The 19965-nt window shown below is 39.8% G+C and overlaps 1 protein-coding gene and 1 long non-coding RNA gene across 21 annotated transcripts in view; one reads left to right on the top strand and one right to left on the bottom strand.

Annotated features, from left to right (window-relative positions):
* TRPM3 (transient receptor potential cation channel subfamily M member 3) overlaps positions 1–11041 on the top strand; it is an 820394-nt gene extending 809353 nt beyond the window's left edge. For all 18 annotated transcript variants that reach the window (XM_074330560.1, XM_074330553.1, XM_074330550.1 and 15 more), the window contains one exon: positions 2542–11041. In XM_074330560.1, coding sequence (XP_074186661.1) covers positions 2542–3994 — 1453 coding nt within the window. In that variant the 3' untranslated portion in view covers positions 3995–11041. The remainder of the gene's footprint in view (positions 1–2541) is intronic.
* The window catches only part of LOC141571128 (uncharacterized), a 36975-nt gene extending 18017 nt beyond the window's left edge, over positions 1–18958 (bottom strand). For all 3 annotated transcript variants that reach the window (XR_012495803.1, XR_012495802.1, XR_012495801.1), the window contains exon 1: positions 18530–18958. This is a non-coding gene — a long non-coding RNA (uncharacterized LOC141571128). The remainder of the gene's footprint in view (positions 1–18529) is intronic.
* Positions 18959–19965: the final 1007 nt, after the last annotated feature.

Here is a 19965-nt window from a genome sequence, read left to right as displayed (position 1 = left end):
AACCTCCATTCTTCTCCCACCCCCTTGGGCTCCTTAGTCTCTGTGTTCCATGTGCTACCTACAGCCAGGTCCTGATTCTTCCATTGGCTCCTGTTGGTGCCTTAGCTCTGCCTCTCACCTGCTAGCTTTCTCTGCAGTGTTAGATCCTAGGGCTGAAGGGAGGCGGGCGTGGGGAGTGGGGTCCCCACAACACAGGGAGATATTTCACAATGCTCAGACCAATGATCACCTACAATTATGCTACAAGAGCGTCTTTACCTCTTTCCATACCAACCTTGTCTACACCGGGGCCCAGGAAAGGTAAGGAGAAGGAGGAAGTAAACTATCCTGCCTTTTGTTGTTCCGCCAACACTAAAAAGCTAAGGGGACTCAGTACCTAGAGTATCCAAAAAGTCTCATTCTGCAGAAATGCAAAATCTGTCCTTCTCCTGACTTTAATGAAGAAGTATTTTATCCACTTACCCAAAGCTTATTGAATTGCAAAAAATAAAATTGTGAAATCAAACTCCATCAGTAGATGATGAAAAAGTGAATTGTAAGTCTATAAGACACACAAACTTACTACTTTAAGTAATTTGTTTCTCAGGCTATGTTTATACCCCAAGACAAAGTAAAACTGGGAAAAGTTGTATTTTTCTTTTGAATTAGCTGTGTTACTGGGTGAATAGCATCGGGTTTGCCAGACACAGAATTGCTCAGTTTACGAGTCTTTGGGGAACATACCTGGGCATGGTGGCTGAGAGTGCCTGGACCCTGGGCAGTGCTAATGGTTATGGGGCTCAGGAAAAGCAAAGAAAGAAATGTCTCCAAAACCTCAAACTGGGTGAAAGTAAGCTAGAGGATAAAAGAGCAGAGTCTATAGAGTGAGTTTTGTGGTTTTTTGTTTTCTGTTATTTTTTGGAGGGGTGGTAGGATGGTGTTGCAGAGAAAAAGAGAGAGAGACAGAGAGAGAAATGTGCCCCAAGGCAAAGGAATCACACACACACACACACATACACACACACACACACACACACACACACACACACACCACACCCTGGCCAGCAGGAGAGCAGTGTTTTTAAAGCCTACAGGTCTCTCAGAAAGGGAAACCACTGCCTCTTATACCTCCTTCTGGCACTGAAATGCATATTCCTCCCTAACAGCGGTGTTTCTGTTATTAATACCCCAGCAGCAGCAGCACAACAGCTGGGGAACCCAGCTCTAATTCCCACCGTTCTTTGCAAAGCATATTCTGTACATGCAGTCATGTTCCTTTTAAGAGTCAGCAGTCAAATGATTTACTGTGCATACTGGGAATATTGTAAAAGTATTTTTATCCTCTCTAGAAAAGTTGAGAATGGATCTCATTTAGATTCTCCAAAAGATTTGCCGTTGGGAATTTGAAAGTGAATGTTTGAGCTCAAACATGACTTGGCTTTGGTTTGTTCTTTCCAAGTTAATTTAAGCAAGTGAAAAACATGGCACAATTTTGTTTTATTTTAACTCTGTGGCTTCTATCTTTGGAGATAAATGACCAAGTAGTTTATTAGACAATTGAAATCAAGTTCATAACAGTGATTGACTCAGTGAATCTTTATTTACCCTTGGCAGGTATTGGGCTGGCAATATGGAAATGGAAATAGGAATATGAGACCGATTATGCCCTTAAAGATTTCCAACGGGGAGGGTCAAGGCATCTAGAAATAACTAATATAAGACATCTGACCAGCTACCCAGAGAGACAGAGAGAAAGGTGTAGGATAATTAACTTGTTGATAGACATTCCAGAGTTTACCACAAATACTTTCTGTAATCTTGGTTAAATTTCTTGATGTTTGCTTTTCTTTTATTAATGAAAGGATTGGATTAGATTAGATCAACGCCAAGTGCCTCAGTACCAGGACCATATGAATTCCTTTGGAGGCATTAAATTCTAAAAAGATTATTGGAAACAACAACAACAAAACAATATTATATAAATATAAAATAAAACTAATCCCTGTCCACATAATACAAATTTTACATGTACATTGCAATAAGAATAGCTACGTTCTAGAATTCTATTGCAAAATTCTGGGTAAAGTCACCAAAATGCACCATTTTCATTTTGTTGGTGATTCTGATAAGCCAACACCCTAATACTTGTTTACATCATTAAACCCTGTCCCAAGCCACAGCTAAGCCAGGGGAGTGGTAAAAGGGTAGGACATTGGCCCCACTCCACTTCAATAACTATTGAACTTTGGTGTTTATTTATTAGGATTATGTATTAAATTTCATTGAGGGAAAAGGGGATTAGTCATTACAAATCACTGGATTAGATAATCTCTAAAGCTTCTTCCAACTCAAAAAGACTTGGATTCTATGATTCTCAGTGACAGCATCACTGCCGTTCTCACATCCCCACCCCCTCCTTAATACCTGTAACCTCTCAGTTTCCCTCTGTAAGACATTAATAACCAAGGGCCAGGCACAGCTTTGACCCCTCTGTCCATGCTGTCTGTAAACCTCTAGCAGAGGAACCCAGCCCCAGGTGACTCTCCTCTTTTCCTTTCCCAGGGTAGAGAACATGTCCATGAGGCTAGAGGAAGTCAATGAGAGAGAGCACTGCATGAAGGCGTCACTCCAGACTGTGGACATCCGGCTGGCACAGCTCGAGGACCTCATCGGGCGCATGGCCACAGCCCTGGAGCGTCTGACAGGTCTGGAGCGGGCCGAGTCCAACAAAATCCGCTCTCGGACCTCCTCGGACTGCACAGACGCAGCCTATATCGTCCGCCAGAGCAGCTTCAACAGCCAGGAGGGGAACACCTTCAAGCTCCAAGAGAGTATAGACCCTGCAGGTGAGGAGACCATGTCCCCAACTTCTCCAACCCTAATGCCCCGTATGCGAAGCCATTCTTTCTATTCAGTCAATATGAAAGACAAAGGTGGTATAGAAAAGTTGGAAAGTCTTTTTAAAGAAAGGTCCCTGAGCCTACACCGGGCTACTAGTTCCCACTCTATAGCAAAGGAATCCAAAGCTCCTGCAGCCCCCGCAAACACCTTGGCCATTGTTCCTGATTCCAGAAGACCATCATCATGTATAGACATCTATGTCTCTGCCATGGATGAACTACATTGTGATATAGACCCTCTGGACAATTCCATGAACATCCTTGGGCTAGGCGACCCAAGCTTTCCGGCTCCAGTACTTTCCACAGCTCCTTCAAGTAGTGCCTATGCAACTCTCGCACCCACAGACAGACCTCCAAGCCGGAGCATTGATTTTGAGGACATCACCTCCATGGACACCAGGTCTTTTTCTTCAGACTATACCCACCTCCCAGAGTGCCAAAACCCCTGGGACACTGACCCTCCAATGTACCACACCATCGAGCGTTCCAAAAGTAGCCGCTACCTACCCACCACGCCCTTTCTTCTAGAAGAGGCCCCCATCGTGAAATCTCATAGCTTTATGTTTTCTCCTTCGAGGAGCTATTACGCCAACTTTGGGGTGCCTGTAAAAACAGCAGAATACACAAGTATTACAGACTGTATTGACACAAGGTGTGTCAATGCCCCTCAAGCAATTGCTGACAGAGCCACCTTCCCTGGAGGTCTTGGAGGCAAAGTGGAAGACTCATCTTGCTGTCATCCTGAGAGAGAAGCAGAACTGAGTCACCCCAGCTCTGACACTGAGGAGAATGAGGCCAAAGGCCGGAGAGCCACCATCGCGATATCCTCCCAGGAGGGCGAGAACTCAGACAGAACCCTGTCCAACAACATCACGGTTCCCAAGATAGAGCGCGCCAACAGCTACTCAGCAGAGGAGCCAAGCGCGCCATATGCACACACCAGGAAGAGCTTCTCCATCAGTGACAAACTTGACAGGCAGCGGAACACAGCAAGCCTGCGAAATCCCTTCCAGAGGAGTAAATCCTCCAAGCCAGAGGGCCGAGGAGACAGCTTGTCCATGAGGAGACTGTCCAGAACATCCCCTTTCCACAGCTTTGAAAGCAAGCACAACTAAACTTTAATAAGCATTGCAGGAGGCTCAAGAATCCAGCCCTAAAATTCTCCCCGAATTTCACCTGTTCCCCTTCCTCGAAACATACCTGCTTTATTCTGAGCTGAGCAAAACAAGCAATGCCTCGGGAGGTGTTAACTCAAAGGTGACTCTGGGCCACAGATCAAGAAAGCATTTGATCGGGCCCAGTGCCAAACACAAGGGATGTAATTCATGCTCACACTTGATGGGGAGGGAGGAGAAAGAGAGGGAGAAGAAGGGTTGAGATGAATGTGTATCACTAGTCACTTCAGAAAGCCATGAGCTCTGCGAATGAAGGGGCTTCACGCATTCTCCGTGCCGGGAGGCATCTTTCAATTTCTGACCATTATCAAGAGGTTTAGGATGTAGGGCTAAATTGCAAAAGAAAATAAAATAACGTAGCCAGCTTACAAATGAGATATTCTAAACTTCAATTCTGTTTTCTTTTCACATTGGCTCCATTACTGGTGACTGATGAAGAGCATCCTTTTTATTCAGTATAAGCCGGCAGCAAGCAGTTCTACCTAACGTCCCACATCCTTCTCATGCCAACACTTCTGTAATTGATCATTTTAAAGAAAACACAAGGTAACAGTCATAGTTCACCTGTCTCTTATATATTCACTTCTGGTGCCACAACTGTTTTATCTTTTTTGAAGAAAATAAGGGAAAAGAAATGCCTTTTTTGTATTGCAAGCAAAATGAAGGAAGAATTGATGTTAAAAACAAATGTCAAGTGGTCTATTATATACAGTGGGCATTCAAGTGTAGTCGTGCAAGCTCAGGATGAATGTAACTAAATAATTTTATATTTTTTAATTTATTTTGTATCTCACCTGTCATCAATGAATTCGCTCACTGGATATATGATAGTGAACTAACAAACAAATGTAGTGGGCAGAACTCACCTAAAATTGCCATATGGGATATTGTTATATTCTCACCGTTCATGTCATGTGTTATGCTGCTGTGTGACCTTCATCATTTGCATGACTCCACCATGTCTTCTGAACATCTCCAAGATGTAACTGCCAATTTTACACACTACTCATCACGTGACCATTTTGTATACAAATATCTGGTTATTACATGTGGATATTTTCATATCTAGAGTTTTGCCATTTAGTCTGAGCTCAGCATAAATTTAATTGGCATTTTTCAAGGGCTGGTATCTTTTCTATGGAAATGTTCTAAAGTACTTTTTAAGGAAGTTTCAAAACCATAAATAACCTTATAATTGACTGGGAGTTTGTTATTGACCCAAAGCCATCAGTTGCAGGCATACCATGAATATTTTTTCTTTTATACAGAGCTACAAAAAAACATACAAAAAACTGAAATAGAAAGCAAATAAACCACGTAAAGAATTCTGTAGTATATACTGCTTATATACATATATATGCATTTACACAGAGAGACATGTTTATATAGAGTATATAAACAGACATATAGAGCTTTTCTTAAGAGGCTTGGACTTTTCTATCACCTTGAGGTATAACCAGAATTTTTAATATCCAAGGAGTTCCATTGAAAGAATACATTATATTATATTTCAACAGATGTTGAAATTATGATTTTTTAAATCCCTATAACCTTAACTTTTTCTTATACCAAACTAGAGTTGTCAAAATTACTCAATACCTGCCCTCTGCCCCTTTTTTGAACGAAAGCACTAGCTAGCGTGACCTCTCTTTTAGTTTGGTTTCTCCTGTCCCAAATGTTTACACCAAGTATTAGGTTGGTGCAAAAGTAATTGCGGTTTAAAAGGTTACAAAATAATTGCAAAAAACGCAGTTACTTTTGCACCAACCTAATCTGAATGGATATACAATTCTAAACCAGATAGTATTACGTATTCTAAAATATAAATACACACTAGATCAGAATCTGTATTTGAAGTGGGGTAATGAAATCCTGACCCTCAAATCTTTGGATTTCTATTTCAATCACTGATTTAAAAATAGTAAAATCTTTAAGGAAAATGACTTAAAGTTACTGGTATAAAATACTACCTGGTTCTTTTGTTTAGCTGTAGCTGTGAACTTCAAATTTTCTCATTATGTGAAATCGAACAAGTACGTGAACAAAACCTCTAACCTTTAAGTACTTAAACAAAACAAAAAACCCTTCAGAATAAGCTTTTCGGGTATAGAAATAGCGATGAAGCCACATAAAGAATTGAGGAATTCCTTTTTCACTCCTTGATATTTGGGTGAATCAGAAACAAGCAACCAGAGTCCCTTGTATATAATTACTCTAGAAACACATTTTTATTGGAACCATATTGGCTATTTCCCCCTCAGCAAACATGTATTTGGTCTGAGACTAAATCAGTTGTCCTGAAACTTCCTTGAGTCATGAATCTCTCTGTAAGGATCAGATGAAAGCTCTGGGCCCTCTCCCCAGAAAAAAAGTGTACATACATGCAAAGTTGCAATATAACTTTAAAGGGTTCCTGTATGCCTGGTTCCATATTGATTACAAATGAGGAAGAGGAACCATTTTTGTTCATAATCAATACAGTTGTAATAGGCACTTTACATTTTGAGATCATTTCTCTGTGATTCTCAGGAAGGCCAAGTCTCAGCACCAGAGTTAGAACCAAGATTTTATTCTCATTCCTTAGATTAGATTTTGCTAGTTTGATGTACTTACATCCTAATGTATTGATGATTTTAAGTATGGGGCACACTCACAAAGCTGGAAGGCTCTCTGAGAGAGTCTGTACAGGAATCCAAGAAGGCAGTGAAACCATTATTCTTTGACCGCAGAGCAGGATGTCATAGCACCTCCAGGGTCTCATTCTGGACCAGATTGAAAGCAGGGAAAGAAATTGGGAGCACGTGTGTTTCTATTCATCGCGATTTCTGGAGAGAACAGAACAGGACCTGGGAAACAAAGTACTTAGTCCTGACCTTGTGACTACCTGATTCTTTTGTTGTGCATGAAAATAAAGTTCTTCCATCTTTTGTGAAGTGTGTAAAATATGTAAGCCAAATTTAAATGACTTTAAACATAAACTGTGTAACTTTCATGAGCCATTTCTTTCTTGTGTGCATACATGTGTGTTATGTTTCAATCCATTTCTTTCCATGTCTGGCAACTCTGCATACTGATGTGGCATTGATTCTGTGGCCTTGTACAGTCAGCTTGTGTGCAGCTCATTTATTCCACCATGTCCCTGATTGAGGGGACATTAATTACCTGTCTCTGTGAATTAAGCAGCTCATGAGCAGCAAGTTATTGAGGAACATAAATAAAGTCATAGAGAACACAAGGAAGTGATAGCTTGGGTTTAATCATCTGCTTCTAAGGTGCCAATTTTTATATATTATGTAGTGGTTTGTTCTAAACTACTGGTTCTTTTGAAAAAAAGTTAAGGATGTTTATGAAAATGATAGTGGAAATTTCCTGATTAACCAACATACTTTATATTTATAGTTAGAAACTCCGTCCTTAATGGATTTGAATGAGGAGCTAGAAAGCTTGGATGTAATTGTCATGGCTGGTGTGTGTATTTCTCCAAGCCAAGCAGTGTATTAGCGGTAGGAATGCAGCACTTTACAGAACTGAATTTTTTCTAAGTCTAGGCTTCCGAGTCTAACATATTATTTAGCACTTTAAAACATCCCCCTTTAAATATATACATATATATACATATATATGTATATATATATATGAATAATTAAATGGGAAAAAAATGTACCTGTAAAAACACAAAATGTGTTTCTTCTGAATGTTTCAAATGTATTCTAAAGGATAATTTCTATAGGTAATATTATGGTAGATAACTGGATAGTACATTTATTCTACTTTCTGAGGCTGTCTACAGTCTAATTTTCCTGAATGTTTGGACTGTTTAACTTCTTTAATGATAATAAATATTATCCAGTCATCCATCATGCTACATCTATAGGCTATACTATTCAATGTGTTGGGAAATTCTGTATTATAAAACACATGTAAACATATATGTAACCCGTGTTTAACCCAGCATAGTTGTAGCATGTGGTTGTATTAATGAATGTTACAGGACAGCTTTATAATCATTTACAAATCTGTAACATTCAATAAAGAAGCACATGTTGCAAGAATTAATTATGTCCCCGATGTTATTTAGCATCCTCGTGAATGGGCACTTTTGTTCCTGATCTGCTTTGTGTTTTTCCCTTTCCTGTAGAGCACTGTAAAATATTTGTGTCAGCCAGTGTACATCCCCTAACCAGCCCTGCGAGCTGTGGTAGGCAAGTTGTGATTTTGTGAAAGACTAACTGGCATGTTATGCAAAAGACTATATGAAAAATGAACTTAAAATAATATTTTAAACTCCAGTTTAATTAGCTGTTTGTTTACATCTGCTGACCCAATGCAGACGCAGTGTACAGTATTTTATAAATATGCTCATTTAGTAACACTATGTTTGTTTCTAGATAAAGTGATGCTAGTGCATAGGCGGTTATATACTGGTTCTAAATATTGCATTATAACTCACTCTTCTTTAACAATAGCAATGTGACAAATGAAGTAATCCCGCTCCAAACCCAGTCTTAATTTTGTGACAACAAAATGCATGCACTGCTTTATGCGTTTCTTTGACTTTATAAAGGCACTTAACCTTTTACGTTTGCCTGCTGTGACACTTAAACCAGTTAGGAACTTACTCAAATTGTTGGGCTCCTTACGCTGTTTGGGGATTATGTTCAAATTTTAAAAATTAAAAACAAAAAAAATAACCAAGGGTTTTTTTAATCTTTTTTTTTAAAGCCCTGAACAAATAATACGAAATAATGTATTAACCACAGAATATATGGTTATGGGATCCAGAAATGACTAGCCAACACCACTTGGATTTACCAAGGTCTAAGTGTTAGTGCATTTGTGGTGTATGAAAGACGCATTTCTGATTCTTTAGGGCCACTGGGTACAAACTGCTAACCCAGAGATGAGAGTGAGAAGCCTATTCAGGACAGTGCAGAAATCCACACATCATTATGAATCAGTGGTCCAGTAATATGACATGCGACCTCCTTCCTGCCTGGTGGCTTTTCTCTTGTGGGTGAGCCTGGCCTGAGGAAGGGGAAGAGTTGGGTGACTGGGTGTCTGATTGAGAATTGGGTGACTCTGAAGAGTTTGCCCTTTAAAGAAATCACCATTTCATTATTAGAAGCCATTCAACATCTGGAAAAGAGAGGAGCCAATCTGCATAGTCTTATAAATGACTGCCTCTCAAATGAGTAGAGGAACTTTTCTCTCAGGCTGCACTGGCCTAAGTGCTCTCTTCTTTTTGCATCTCAATCTCTCTCTCAGATTAGAGTCAACCAAAGGAAGGGTTGGTTCTGATTTAAGGTAAACAAGATATATTTTTTCTTTTTAAAAAAAAATACATTTGAGAAGGTAGTTGTTTTACCTTTTCTCTGATGAATCCCTTGCACTGATCGCTGCTAATGAAATCAAGATGTGACAATCTCTACATGCCATCTAAGGATTTCAGTGGCCGAGTTATCTACATGGCAATAAGAGTGAGGTGACTTTTCCCTCCCCTACCTTACCTAGTCCACCGGCCCTCTTAACCCTTCAGGCCACTGCCTGTTTGCACAATGTTTGGAAAAGAATGTGTCCATAAGCTTTCTGAAGAGCGTCGACACAAAACTTGACCCAGGCCTTGCTCTGGAGCAGGCAGGCTGCTGAGAGCTGTGGGACACAGAGAGAAGTTCAGCCTCATGCCTTGATGTGCAGCCTTCTTCACCCCCTTGATTTCCTCACCTTCTCTTAACACAGCAGAAGATGCTTTGGGGCCAGACAACAGAGCCTGGCTCTCATTACCTCAATACCCCGTGGACCCTGATACAGTAAGCTGAAACAGTGGCTACTTAAAGAAAGCCAAATATTCTGACGTTGTCCCAGCCCTAATCTTCCCACTAATTTAGTTAGCCTCCTCCCCCAACTCTACCCCACACAACTAACTTGGCTGGTGTTTGCATCAGCCACATCCAATTCTTTGCCTGTCTGAATCCCAAAAGAGTCCTTCACATCTCCACCCCAGCTTCCCACATATCATCAGAACCAGCCATCTGCATCTAGACTGTGGGGTTGCAAACTCAAATACGTGCAGGGGCTGGATCTGGAACACAAGTGTGCCGACTGGACTGGTGAGAGACAACAGGAAGCAGCAGCGTCTATAGGGCACATGACAACATGTGTCCCACTTACAAAGACGTTCATATTCAGATTTGCAAATCCTGTGCTAGCCAAACAAAGGTGTCTGCCAGCAGCATTCAGTCCCAAAAGCAATCATTTGGGACCTCTGATTTAGAACCGACCGGGGTCATATTCTTGACTCTGACTCAGTGAGTGTATATACAAAATACACTGAGAATTGAGGTGGGGGAAAGGAACTCGCCCTATTCAGGGTCGTCCCTGTTCTCCTGAATAATATATGCCGCATAATTCTGGACACAAACGCAGGATCGTTGTGAGGGAGAGTCAGGAGAAGAGCACTGTAGCATTGTGTCAGGCGTATCATTTGTCAGGCGTCTTGTCACTGCAGCGTGTGGCCTGAGTTTATATTGCTGCTCCTGCGTGCAAAACAATACATGCAGTAACTGTACTCATAGCCATTTCATACCGTAGAACTTAGGCTCTCATTTGTAAATGTTTTAACCGTAGTTTCTAATGGGGGAATTTATTGAAATATCATTTTTAAGTGAATTCCTATAAATAAAACAATTTTGAAATTGGGTTTGTTAAATATATATACATCTTTTCCTTCTTTATGTATGGATAAGCAGCGGTTTGCATATCTACTGAATATATATATATATATATATATATATATATATATATAATTCTTAGAGGAATTGCTCTTTTTTTAAAGGTCTATTATTGGATTCACAATGCAGTTTGAGCTTGTTTGTTTAGATATATAATTCTAAGCAGAAGTTGGCAGATACCACAGGAAAAACTTTCTGAAATTTCTGTAACACATGTTTTACAATAAAAAAAGAAAAACCTCAGTAGTTCAAAACATTACTTGGACTTCCTTGTGCATTTATTTTCCGCCATTTGATCTCCATGACCCTCAAACCAAGAACTATTGGGGTACACAGCGATAACTGCCCATAAATTACTTGCAGAGTAGAGGTTGCAAACTAGTAGCCGACGGGTCATATGTAGCCAACAGAGAGGGGGTGCTGGTGGACAGCACTATATTTACAAAAAACTGCAAGATTTTTGAAAAATTTAAAAATTTCACATCTAATTCCATAATTCTGGCTTCTCTTAAGAAATCTGAAGATGTGGAAACATGAGACCTGTATTCCTACTTCACAATAATCACCTCAATGATGGCATCTTGGCTGCCCCTTTAGAAGCAGTATGTGCTCGCTAATATACCACACTCCCCACCACTCCCTTCTGTCTCTTCCATATGCTCCCCTTCACTCATTAGCATTACCTGGAAAACCTTATATATACTGAAGTATTGAACTCTTACATTAAAGGGTAGGAAAAGGCCGTGGCCGCTCTAGAATTTCTAAGTAGGAAAGGCTTAAGTGTAGCAAGTTGCCGGTGTGAGAGAGACCTGGGGAGCTTGTCTCCACGCTAAAGGTACAGCAGGCATGCTTTCATAATCCATTTTAAAGTATGTTATTATGATCTTTAATTGGATTGGCCTCAGAGAACAGAGGGATGGGAGAAAGGGGCTCAATCCCACCCCCCATTAAGTAACTCAGGTTGCAGCTCCTGCCAAAAAGAGTAAGCAATCGTTCTTGAGCTTATGAATATTTTAATTTGAAATAACAGTGGGAAGTAAAAAATGCAGAACATATATACACGCAATTCTTCATTCAAAAATTTGTTGCGTATCTACTATGCCGGTGGTATGCCAAGTGGTATGCCAAGATGAACAAAGTAGGCAAAGTCCCTGCCTATGTGGAGTTTTAAAACTAGCTGTAATGAAATGTAATCATTTACAGTCTTGTAATTACCATTTAGTTACCTAAGGACCATAGCATGAAAAATAAGAGTTGAGAGGTTCAGATGAATGGCAATGCTTTGTGTCTCAGGACAAGCAAGTCTCTGTGCAGGAAGCTACATTGAAGAACAGGGAAGATTTAACAAATCAGACAGGGGAAGGATGCTCCAGGTAAGAGGGACATTAATGTGATACGCACCCAAATGTTCCAGTGCTTCATCCTGGTTAGAACTCCCAGGCAGCCCCAGCTTCGTGGACTGTATCTCCAGCATGAACCCCAGTTCTGAGGATGAGGCTTTGTGCTTCCACTAGCACCTTTGTCTGTACCTTTCCCATTGGCTCGACCTAGTCAGTATTTTGAAAATGGAATGGCTAGCATAGTTTTCTGCAAGCAACTGTCTATGTTAATAAATAGGTACATTTATGTTCCACATACAACATTTAACCATGTGCCCTCAGATTTCCTGGAAAATCAGGTCAACCATCACTTGCTGCCAAAACTTCAGATTTCGACCAATGGGGGGCTACCTTGAAGGAGAGCTCAATAGAGGTAGATGACAACTAAATTCCCTGAACTAATGTATTTGTTTATATTACCTTATTTGATTAAAAGCTAGAACATGCCTGGCCATATAAAGAAAGGCCTGGGTGGCCGTACCCTTATCAATAACATGTTCTCAGTAATTCTTTCATACCCTTCTTGAATTCTGGGTGTTAACTTAGCCTCTTCCCAAACATTCCTCACATTACTTTCTTACAGTATGACCCATTTCCCAGAAGCGTTGGTCTGCACCACAGTCATTATCTCACAACATTCCATCAGGATAAACACTATGTCACCCTAGAAAGGCCTTCACTCAAAATCATGAACTGTTGCCCCAATATTCTTTGTCTCAAGCACTAAAAACCCATTTCAACACATGGTTGAATATTGTATGTGTAACACAAATGTACATATTTCTTAACAGAGACAAGTTGCTTGCAGAAAACTATACTAGCCATTCCATTTTCAAAATACTGACTAGACCACGCCAAAGGGAAAGGTAAAGATAAAGGTGCTACTGGGAGCACACAGCCTCATCCTCAGAACCGGGGTCCATGCTGGAGATGCAGTCCACGAAGCTGGGGCTGCCTGGAAGTTCTAACCAGGATATCTGCCTTCATCTTCACATGATGTTCTCCCTGTGTGCTGTCTGTATCCAATTTCCCCTTTTTATAAGGACACCGATATGGGGCCTACCCTACTCTATATGACCTTATCTTAATTAATTACATCTACAATGACCCTATTCACCAAATAAGGTCACATGCTGATGTACAAGGGACTAGGATGTCAACAGTCGAATTTGGGGGGAGGGACAAAATTCAACTCTTAACACTGGGTGAACTTGTGAGAAGTATCTTGATCATTTATCTTTTTAATATATTTTCAGGTAAAGAAATCAAATTTCAAGAATCAATTGGAAGCACATATGTGTTGATCAATAGGAGAAAAAAATACAGATCAATTGTGCCATACAATGAGGCTATTGAAAATAATTAAATCTTTGTATATTAACATGAAAAGATGTCATTGGTATATTATTAAGTCCTTAAGAGGAAATACAGAGCAGCATATATGATCTAATCCTGATTTTTGTAAAAATTAAACCAGGTATGTAAATATGGATATATTTGTAAATGAATAGTAAAACTAGAAGAACACACCAAAAGGGAGAAAAAGGAGTAAAAATTTGACAGCATAACTTTTTCTTTTTCAAAAATTCAAACACTGTTTAACAGTAATCTAAAGTGGCCTAAGAGTTGGTTCCAGAATCAGTAGACCTCAGCCAGGAGGATTTTCTTTGCCTTCTTTCTCTTCAGAGACCTATTCTAGGTATTGTTGCAATAATCCCGTGACCTGTAAACCTGTAATGGCAAGGTGTCTCCTACAAGAAATGGTAAAGTTGGAAGAAAAGTGGTAGCAATGGTTTAACTACTAATATCATGAAATTGTCATTCTAGGCATAAATACAATCCATGCCTTTCAAGCAGCTACTTTGTTCCTCTGGAAGAACTGAAAATTGTATTAAAAAGTCAAGACTGTCATGACTAAGAAGATAATTACATGTTGTAGTTATTTAATTAGAGCCGTTGAAAAACTGAAGATGAGCATCCCAAGTTTAGCTCATCAACACTAAAAGTATTCAAGTTGAAGAACAATGGCCACCAGGAAGCCAGTGTGTGGATGGTTTCCCACATTTGGGTAGCAAATTGGACCACATAATTTACTGACTCTGTATAGAACAATCTAGAAATGCTCTTAGCATTAGAGAAAAGAATGAACATTTGTAGTCTGACAGGGCCGAATGCACAAGGCTAAAGAAGACAGGAGGTGAGAGGCATTTCTGAGGTTGGAGTCTCAGGTGAAACAAAGATGTAGCCCCAAGAATTATGAAGACATGCTTGGGGAACAGTAGGAAACCAAGCTGATCAGAGCAGAGAACTCACATGGGAGACTTGTGAGAAAGTATAACAGCCTTTTGTATTAACTTAATCTTCTCAACATGTCTACGGAATTAGCATTATTATTCTCCTGTCCCAGATGGGGAAAATGTGACTGATCATTTTATACATAAATGCCAGGTTAGAGTTTGGACTTTGTTCTGTGATAAGAAAAAAGTGTCTGAAGTATTCTGGGTAAAAATGTGACATGTAAAAATATGGCATGGCTGAGGACAGAGAGGTACAGTGAAACTAATTACAGGATTTTAGGCACAAGGTAGGGAGAAAAGTAGGAAGAGGGGTAGAATTTGTTGGCATAGATATTTCTCAATTATATACATATATTTTTTTCAGAGCTCAGATGTAATCCATGCAAAACAACCTACCTGGTCTCCCCCATGTCACTGGCTTCTAGAGACTGCAGACAGGGGCTGCTCTTAAATTATGTTGCCTTTCTTGGGATTGCAACCAGACTTGGTCTGCTATTTGGGGTTTCTATGCTGACAGCTAAAACTCCCTAGTGGCTCTATTTCATTCAGCCAATTTTACTGGACAATTAGCTCAATTTGTAGTGGCAGAAAACCAGGTCAATTCTGTAAAAATATACAGACATTCCAAAATCCCAATAACTGCTTTTTATCCTAATTTGTTGTCTCATTTCCTCTGTCTGTTACATGGGGTTTAAAGGTTGGACCAGATCAATGGCTCTTAAATGTCTCCAGTTATAACCAGACTTAACAGAACCTGTTGAAAGCTAGGAACCATTCCTAGGGAAAAAGGCTTAGATTTGGGAGACTGTTTAAAGAGGCTCATGGAAGCCCAGAAACCCATCCACAGTCACCAAGGGTAGAATCCATGAACCCCAGGTTAAGCACCAAATGCCATTCCAGCTCTAAAGATCTGAGATTCCATGCAGGCTGGCAAAACAGGAAGCACACACAGTCATTTTGAAACATCTATCTGCAGAAGAAATCAGGCTGACAGCTGGATGAGCCATGATGTAAGCCGCAGTCGCTCACCCATCCTCCTCCACAGCTGCTGAACAAATGCACTGAAGTCGAGACAGTAAGATCCTGAATTAAGTAAATCAATCTATTCCTGACAAAGACAATACACACAGTCCGTGCATCTTCCAGTCTCCTGTAAACCAAAGCTCATACAGCCCTCCAACTGTAAGTCCTGCCTGGAAAATGAATATTAACTCATAGTCTTGTCAGTTATCTCAATGTGTCTTAAAATCAGGTTCCCTGCTTCCACCTCATGAAGGACAGGCTGCTGATGAGAAAGCCATCCATATCTAAGCACCGGCCTTTCTTACCATGACTATGGTATTGACACATAACTAGATTTCCTCTCTGTCACACTGGACATTCTAAGTGAACAGCTTTGTTATTTTTCAAAACCATTCTGAGCTGCCGTTCCACAAACATGCAGTACAACTATTGTCCCATCTGTTAGTTTTTCCAGTGAATCTTAGAATCCTCATGTCCTGCTGGCTCATGTCTAGTATCAACTCTTTTGTCTCCCACTCCCTCTTTTTTCCCTCTAATTATGAAAATTTTCAAACATACAGAAACATTGAAAGAATAGGACAATGAACACTCTTATCCCCTCTACCTATGTTCAATGATTATTGACATTTAGCTCTATTTGCTTTCTCTCTGTATATATTGTTTCCAAAACTATATAAAATAAGTTTCAATAATTAAAGTACTTCGCGTCAAAATCTGTCTCCTGAGAATAATGATATTCTCTTCTATAACCACAATATCATTATCTAAGGAAATTAGCAATAATCCTTAATGTCCTCTAATATTCATATTCAATATGGTTCATATTCAAATTTTTTCCAGTTGTTTCCAAATTTATATCTGTGGCTAATTTCTATTTTCCAAATCATCACATTTGGTTAACATATCTCTTTAGCCTTTTAGTCTAGAGCAATCCCCCAGCACACACTTATTTTTCATAACATTGACTTTTTAAAGAGTCCATGCCAACTGTCTTGTAGAATGCCCCACATTGTGAATTTGTGTGATTATTTTCTCTGTACTGTTTATGCTCCTCTGTCCCCTATATTTCCTGTAAACTGGAAGTTTGGTCAAAGGTTTTATCCAATTCAGGTGAAACATATTTGACAAGAATACTTCACAAGAATCTTACATACTTTCGTATCTGGAGGCATGTAGCACCAGGTATTTCACTACTAACAGTAGGGCTAAGTTTCTCTCCAATGTGAAGATACATCTTTACCTTCATAATTCATAAGTAACCTGTGGGGTGATACTTAGGTAGCATGTGGATGTGCCATTCCCCCAAGAGCCTTTCACCTAATGGTTTTAGTATCCGTTGATACACCCTTGACTAAATCAATGATTACATTGGGGATTGCAATTCCTTATTTACTCAGTCCAAAGAGTCAGTCCTACTCTCACATTCAAGTGAAGTGAGAATTAGGTCTGATCAGTCTACCACTGCCATTGTTGTCACACTTTGTCATTGTTGAAGTCTGGCCCTGCCCAGGGTGCTGGTCCACCTTGAGATCATACCACTTCAATCTGGATCCCTGAACAGGCTGCTGCATCTGCTAAGGAGGCCAATCCCCATCCACCACTGCCGAGCAGAACTCTGGATGCCTTCTCCTGAGAGCCCCAGTTCAGGTCTCTGGTTCATATTCACAGACTCAGCTAAGCACATCAGGCCACCCCGAGTGCTGATTCACAATGGATTTTGTCATCTTCTACCTCATGGACTCCATGATGGAACTAATTCCATTCCTTTCCCAAAGACCCACATTAGGAGCAGGTGGTTTTTCCATTATAACTATGAAGAGTGGGTCTGCTGTTGCTGCCTTTTCCATGGATCCTTCTAAGGGAAGGCATGCTTAGTGACTCAAAGACAATGTGCCCTTCTGAAAATGTCTCCCCAAGTGATTCTAAAGTATGTAAAACACACTTCCTTCTAAGGGTACTACCTTCAGTGATTCCAAAATTTTTGCTGTCACTTCCAGATAGAGAAAAGCAAATGCACAGATTGCATCTCTGGTGGAGTCTCCTGTATGCTCTCCATCCATAAAGTACGTGCAATTAGTCTTATGCTTTCACAACATACATATGCTCATACGCTACTATAGCTATTAGTGTACTTTCTTCATAAGGTTATTTATGCAGCTTGTGACTATATGTTAAGCTACTCAATTAATTAGTTAACTTCTCCCAAAACCTAGTAATTTTCAGCCATGCTGGAGGATAGAACTGAAAAGCATATGTATATAAAAGAGTACCTTGAGGTAATTCTACAGGGCAAATAGTTCTGATTAAATTGGGTATAATACATTTGTCAGCACAGACTACAGACATCACTGTCAACATCAGGGCTACCATTTATTAGGCATCTGTTATTCTAAGACACTTAACATACATTATGTCTGATCTTCAAAACAGTTCTACAAGGTAGATTTTATTACCTTCAACTTATGGATAAGAAAATTGAAGCTCAGTATGATTAAAAGGTGTTTCCAAAGTCACACCCTTAGGAAGTAGTAGAGCCCCAATTCAAATCCAGAATTCCTAGACTCCAAGGCCAATGCGTTTTCCACTCCCCTGCTTCTCAGAGTCTATACAAACCATGTATTTAGAGTTCTATAACTCCTTGTGTTCTGGGCTGTGAAAGAGTAGCTCTTTAATTAGAGCTCATTTGATGGAAATAACCAAATGATTCCATCTTCTCAGATCTCTGCCTCCCATGTTTATTTGTACAGAAAACTTTAAAATAATGTTTAATTCCAGTCAGCGTTTATTTTGTCTTCTCCAAATACTTTTGTGCCAAGGAAATCGTTTTTTAAAAACCTGAATAAGACACTCTTTGTGGTAATTTTAAAGTCAATAAGGAAAACAAACAAGGGAGGGAGGATTGGAAATCATAAATACCCATTTCATGAGCTGACTGTTAAGTTAAATTGAAATGCTTAAATGTTTCCCACTTCTACATCACAAAGGAATGACCACAACATCCCATTACTTACTATTTTGACAACATGTAATCCATCTCATCCAACTTACCTGTTGGAAAGCAAATGGCTCCACTCAGAAAGCCAGAAGATGATAAATGGGGAGCAAAGTCTTTGCTGGCTGTGGTTCATCCATCATGTCTCCCAGGAAGTGAGACCCAGGAACAGAAATGAATGAGGAAACATTCCATGTGGCTGCCAGGAAGAAACAGGTCACCAAGATGGCAGCTCCAGACCTGCTCAGCTACAGGATACATAATTACCAAATTGCGTCCCCTCCTCTTCAGCATCTAAGTTCTTGAACCTCCTCCTCTGATACAGCCCTCCCTCTCATCAAGAGGCACCAAAAAAGACAAACATTTCATGTTATATCACTAAGTTCTCTATTTGTGCACTTTGATAAAAGAGAAGAAGGCCAATATTTATTGACTGCTGACTATGAACCAGCCAATTTGATATGTTTTCTCATTGAACAGCTGCAACCATGCTAGAAGGTAAGAATTCTTTTCCTCTTTTTACAGAGCACTTATATCTCTTGCTTAAGAACACACAAATATCAGGTGACAGAGTTGAGAAATAATCCCAGGCCTGTGTGGCTGGAACGTCTGATAACACTTAACCCTCCTTCTAAGTAGGTCTCTTTTCTGTTCTTTGAGGACATGTGTACAGGACAGGTATCACACACTGTTTTATACTTCTATAGCTTTTGAGCTGAAAGAGAAGCTTACTAAATTATCTACTTTCAAAAGTTCTTTGCTTCCCTTCTCTGCTATGGTGACTTACAGTCCCTAGGCTAAGCCATTCTGTACTGGCAGTAGTCCCATTCAAGAAAGCATCTCAGAATTCAAGTGAGTATAGTGACATTATGACAGGAGACAATGCTAAATATGCATTAATTTTTTTATTAAGTAAATATTTACAAACTTTTCTATTTTGTCTATTTTATTGTTTAATTACTGCTATATCATTTATTATTATCATCTATTATCTATCCATTATCTATTACTCTCTATTATTTTATCACAATACTAAGTTGAAAATCCTGATTTAATCCCACCAATAGGCAAGAAGAGCAAAGCCCAGTGAAGATAAGCAATCTGCCCAGATCACATCATTTCTAAGTGGTTCTGCTAAAGCAAGTCTTCTGAACCAGGTCTTCATTCCTCCCACTACACTATATATATCCGTCCTGAGCAAGGAGAAAGTCTCATTCCAAGTTTCCTGACTCTCCTTTCTGTATCCCCTCTTTTTCCTAAAGACTCTCCTGCTACCTTCTCATGTCTAAGTCTGCATCCTCCATGAGTTAAGACCACCTTCCTCCCCACCCGACTCCCACACTCACTGCCTTTCTTAACTAGCTATCTCAGAGGGGGAAAAAAAGAATTCAGCCCATACTCAGATAAAAATGGCTAGGCACCATGCTGACTGTGCTATAGAGCAGTGTTTCTCAAATATTTTGATCTCAGGATGCTTCCAAATTTTCGACAA

This window comes from Rhinolophus sinicus, linkage group LG04, assembly GCF_036562045.2.
Source record: "Rhinolophus sinicus isolate RSC01 linkage group LG04, ASM3656204v1, whole genome shotgun sequence".
Taxonomy (NCBI): Eukaryota; Metazoa; Chordata; class Mammalia; order Chiroptera; family Rhinolophidae; genus Rhinolophus; species Rhinolophus sinicus.
This window is presented reverse-complemented; position numbering and strand designations above follow the sequence as displayed.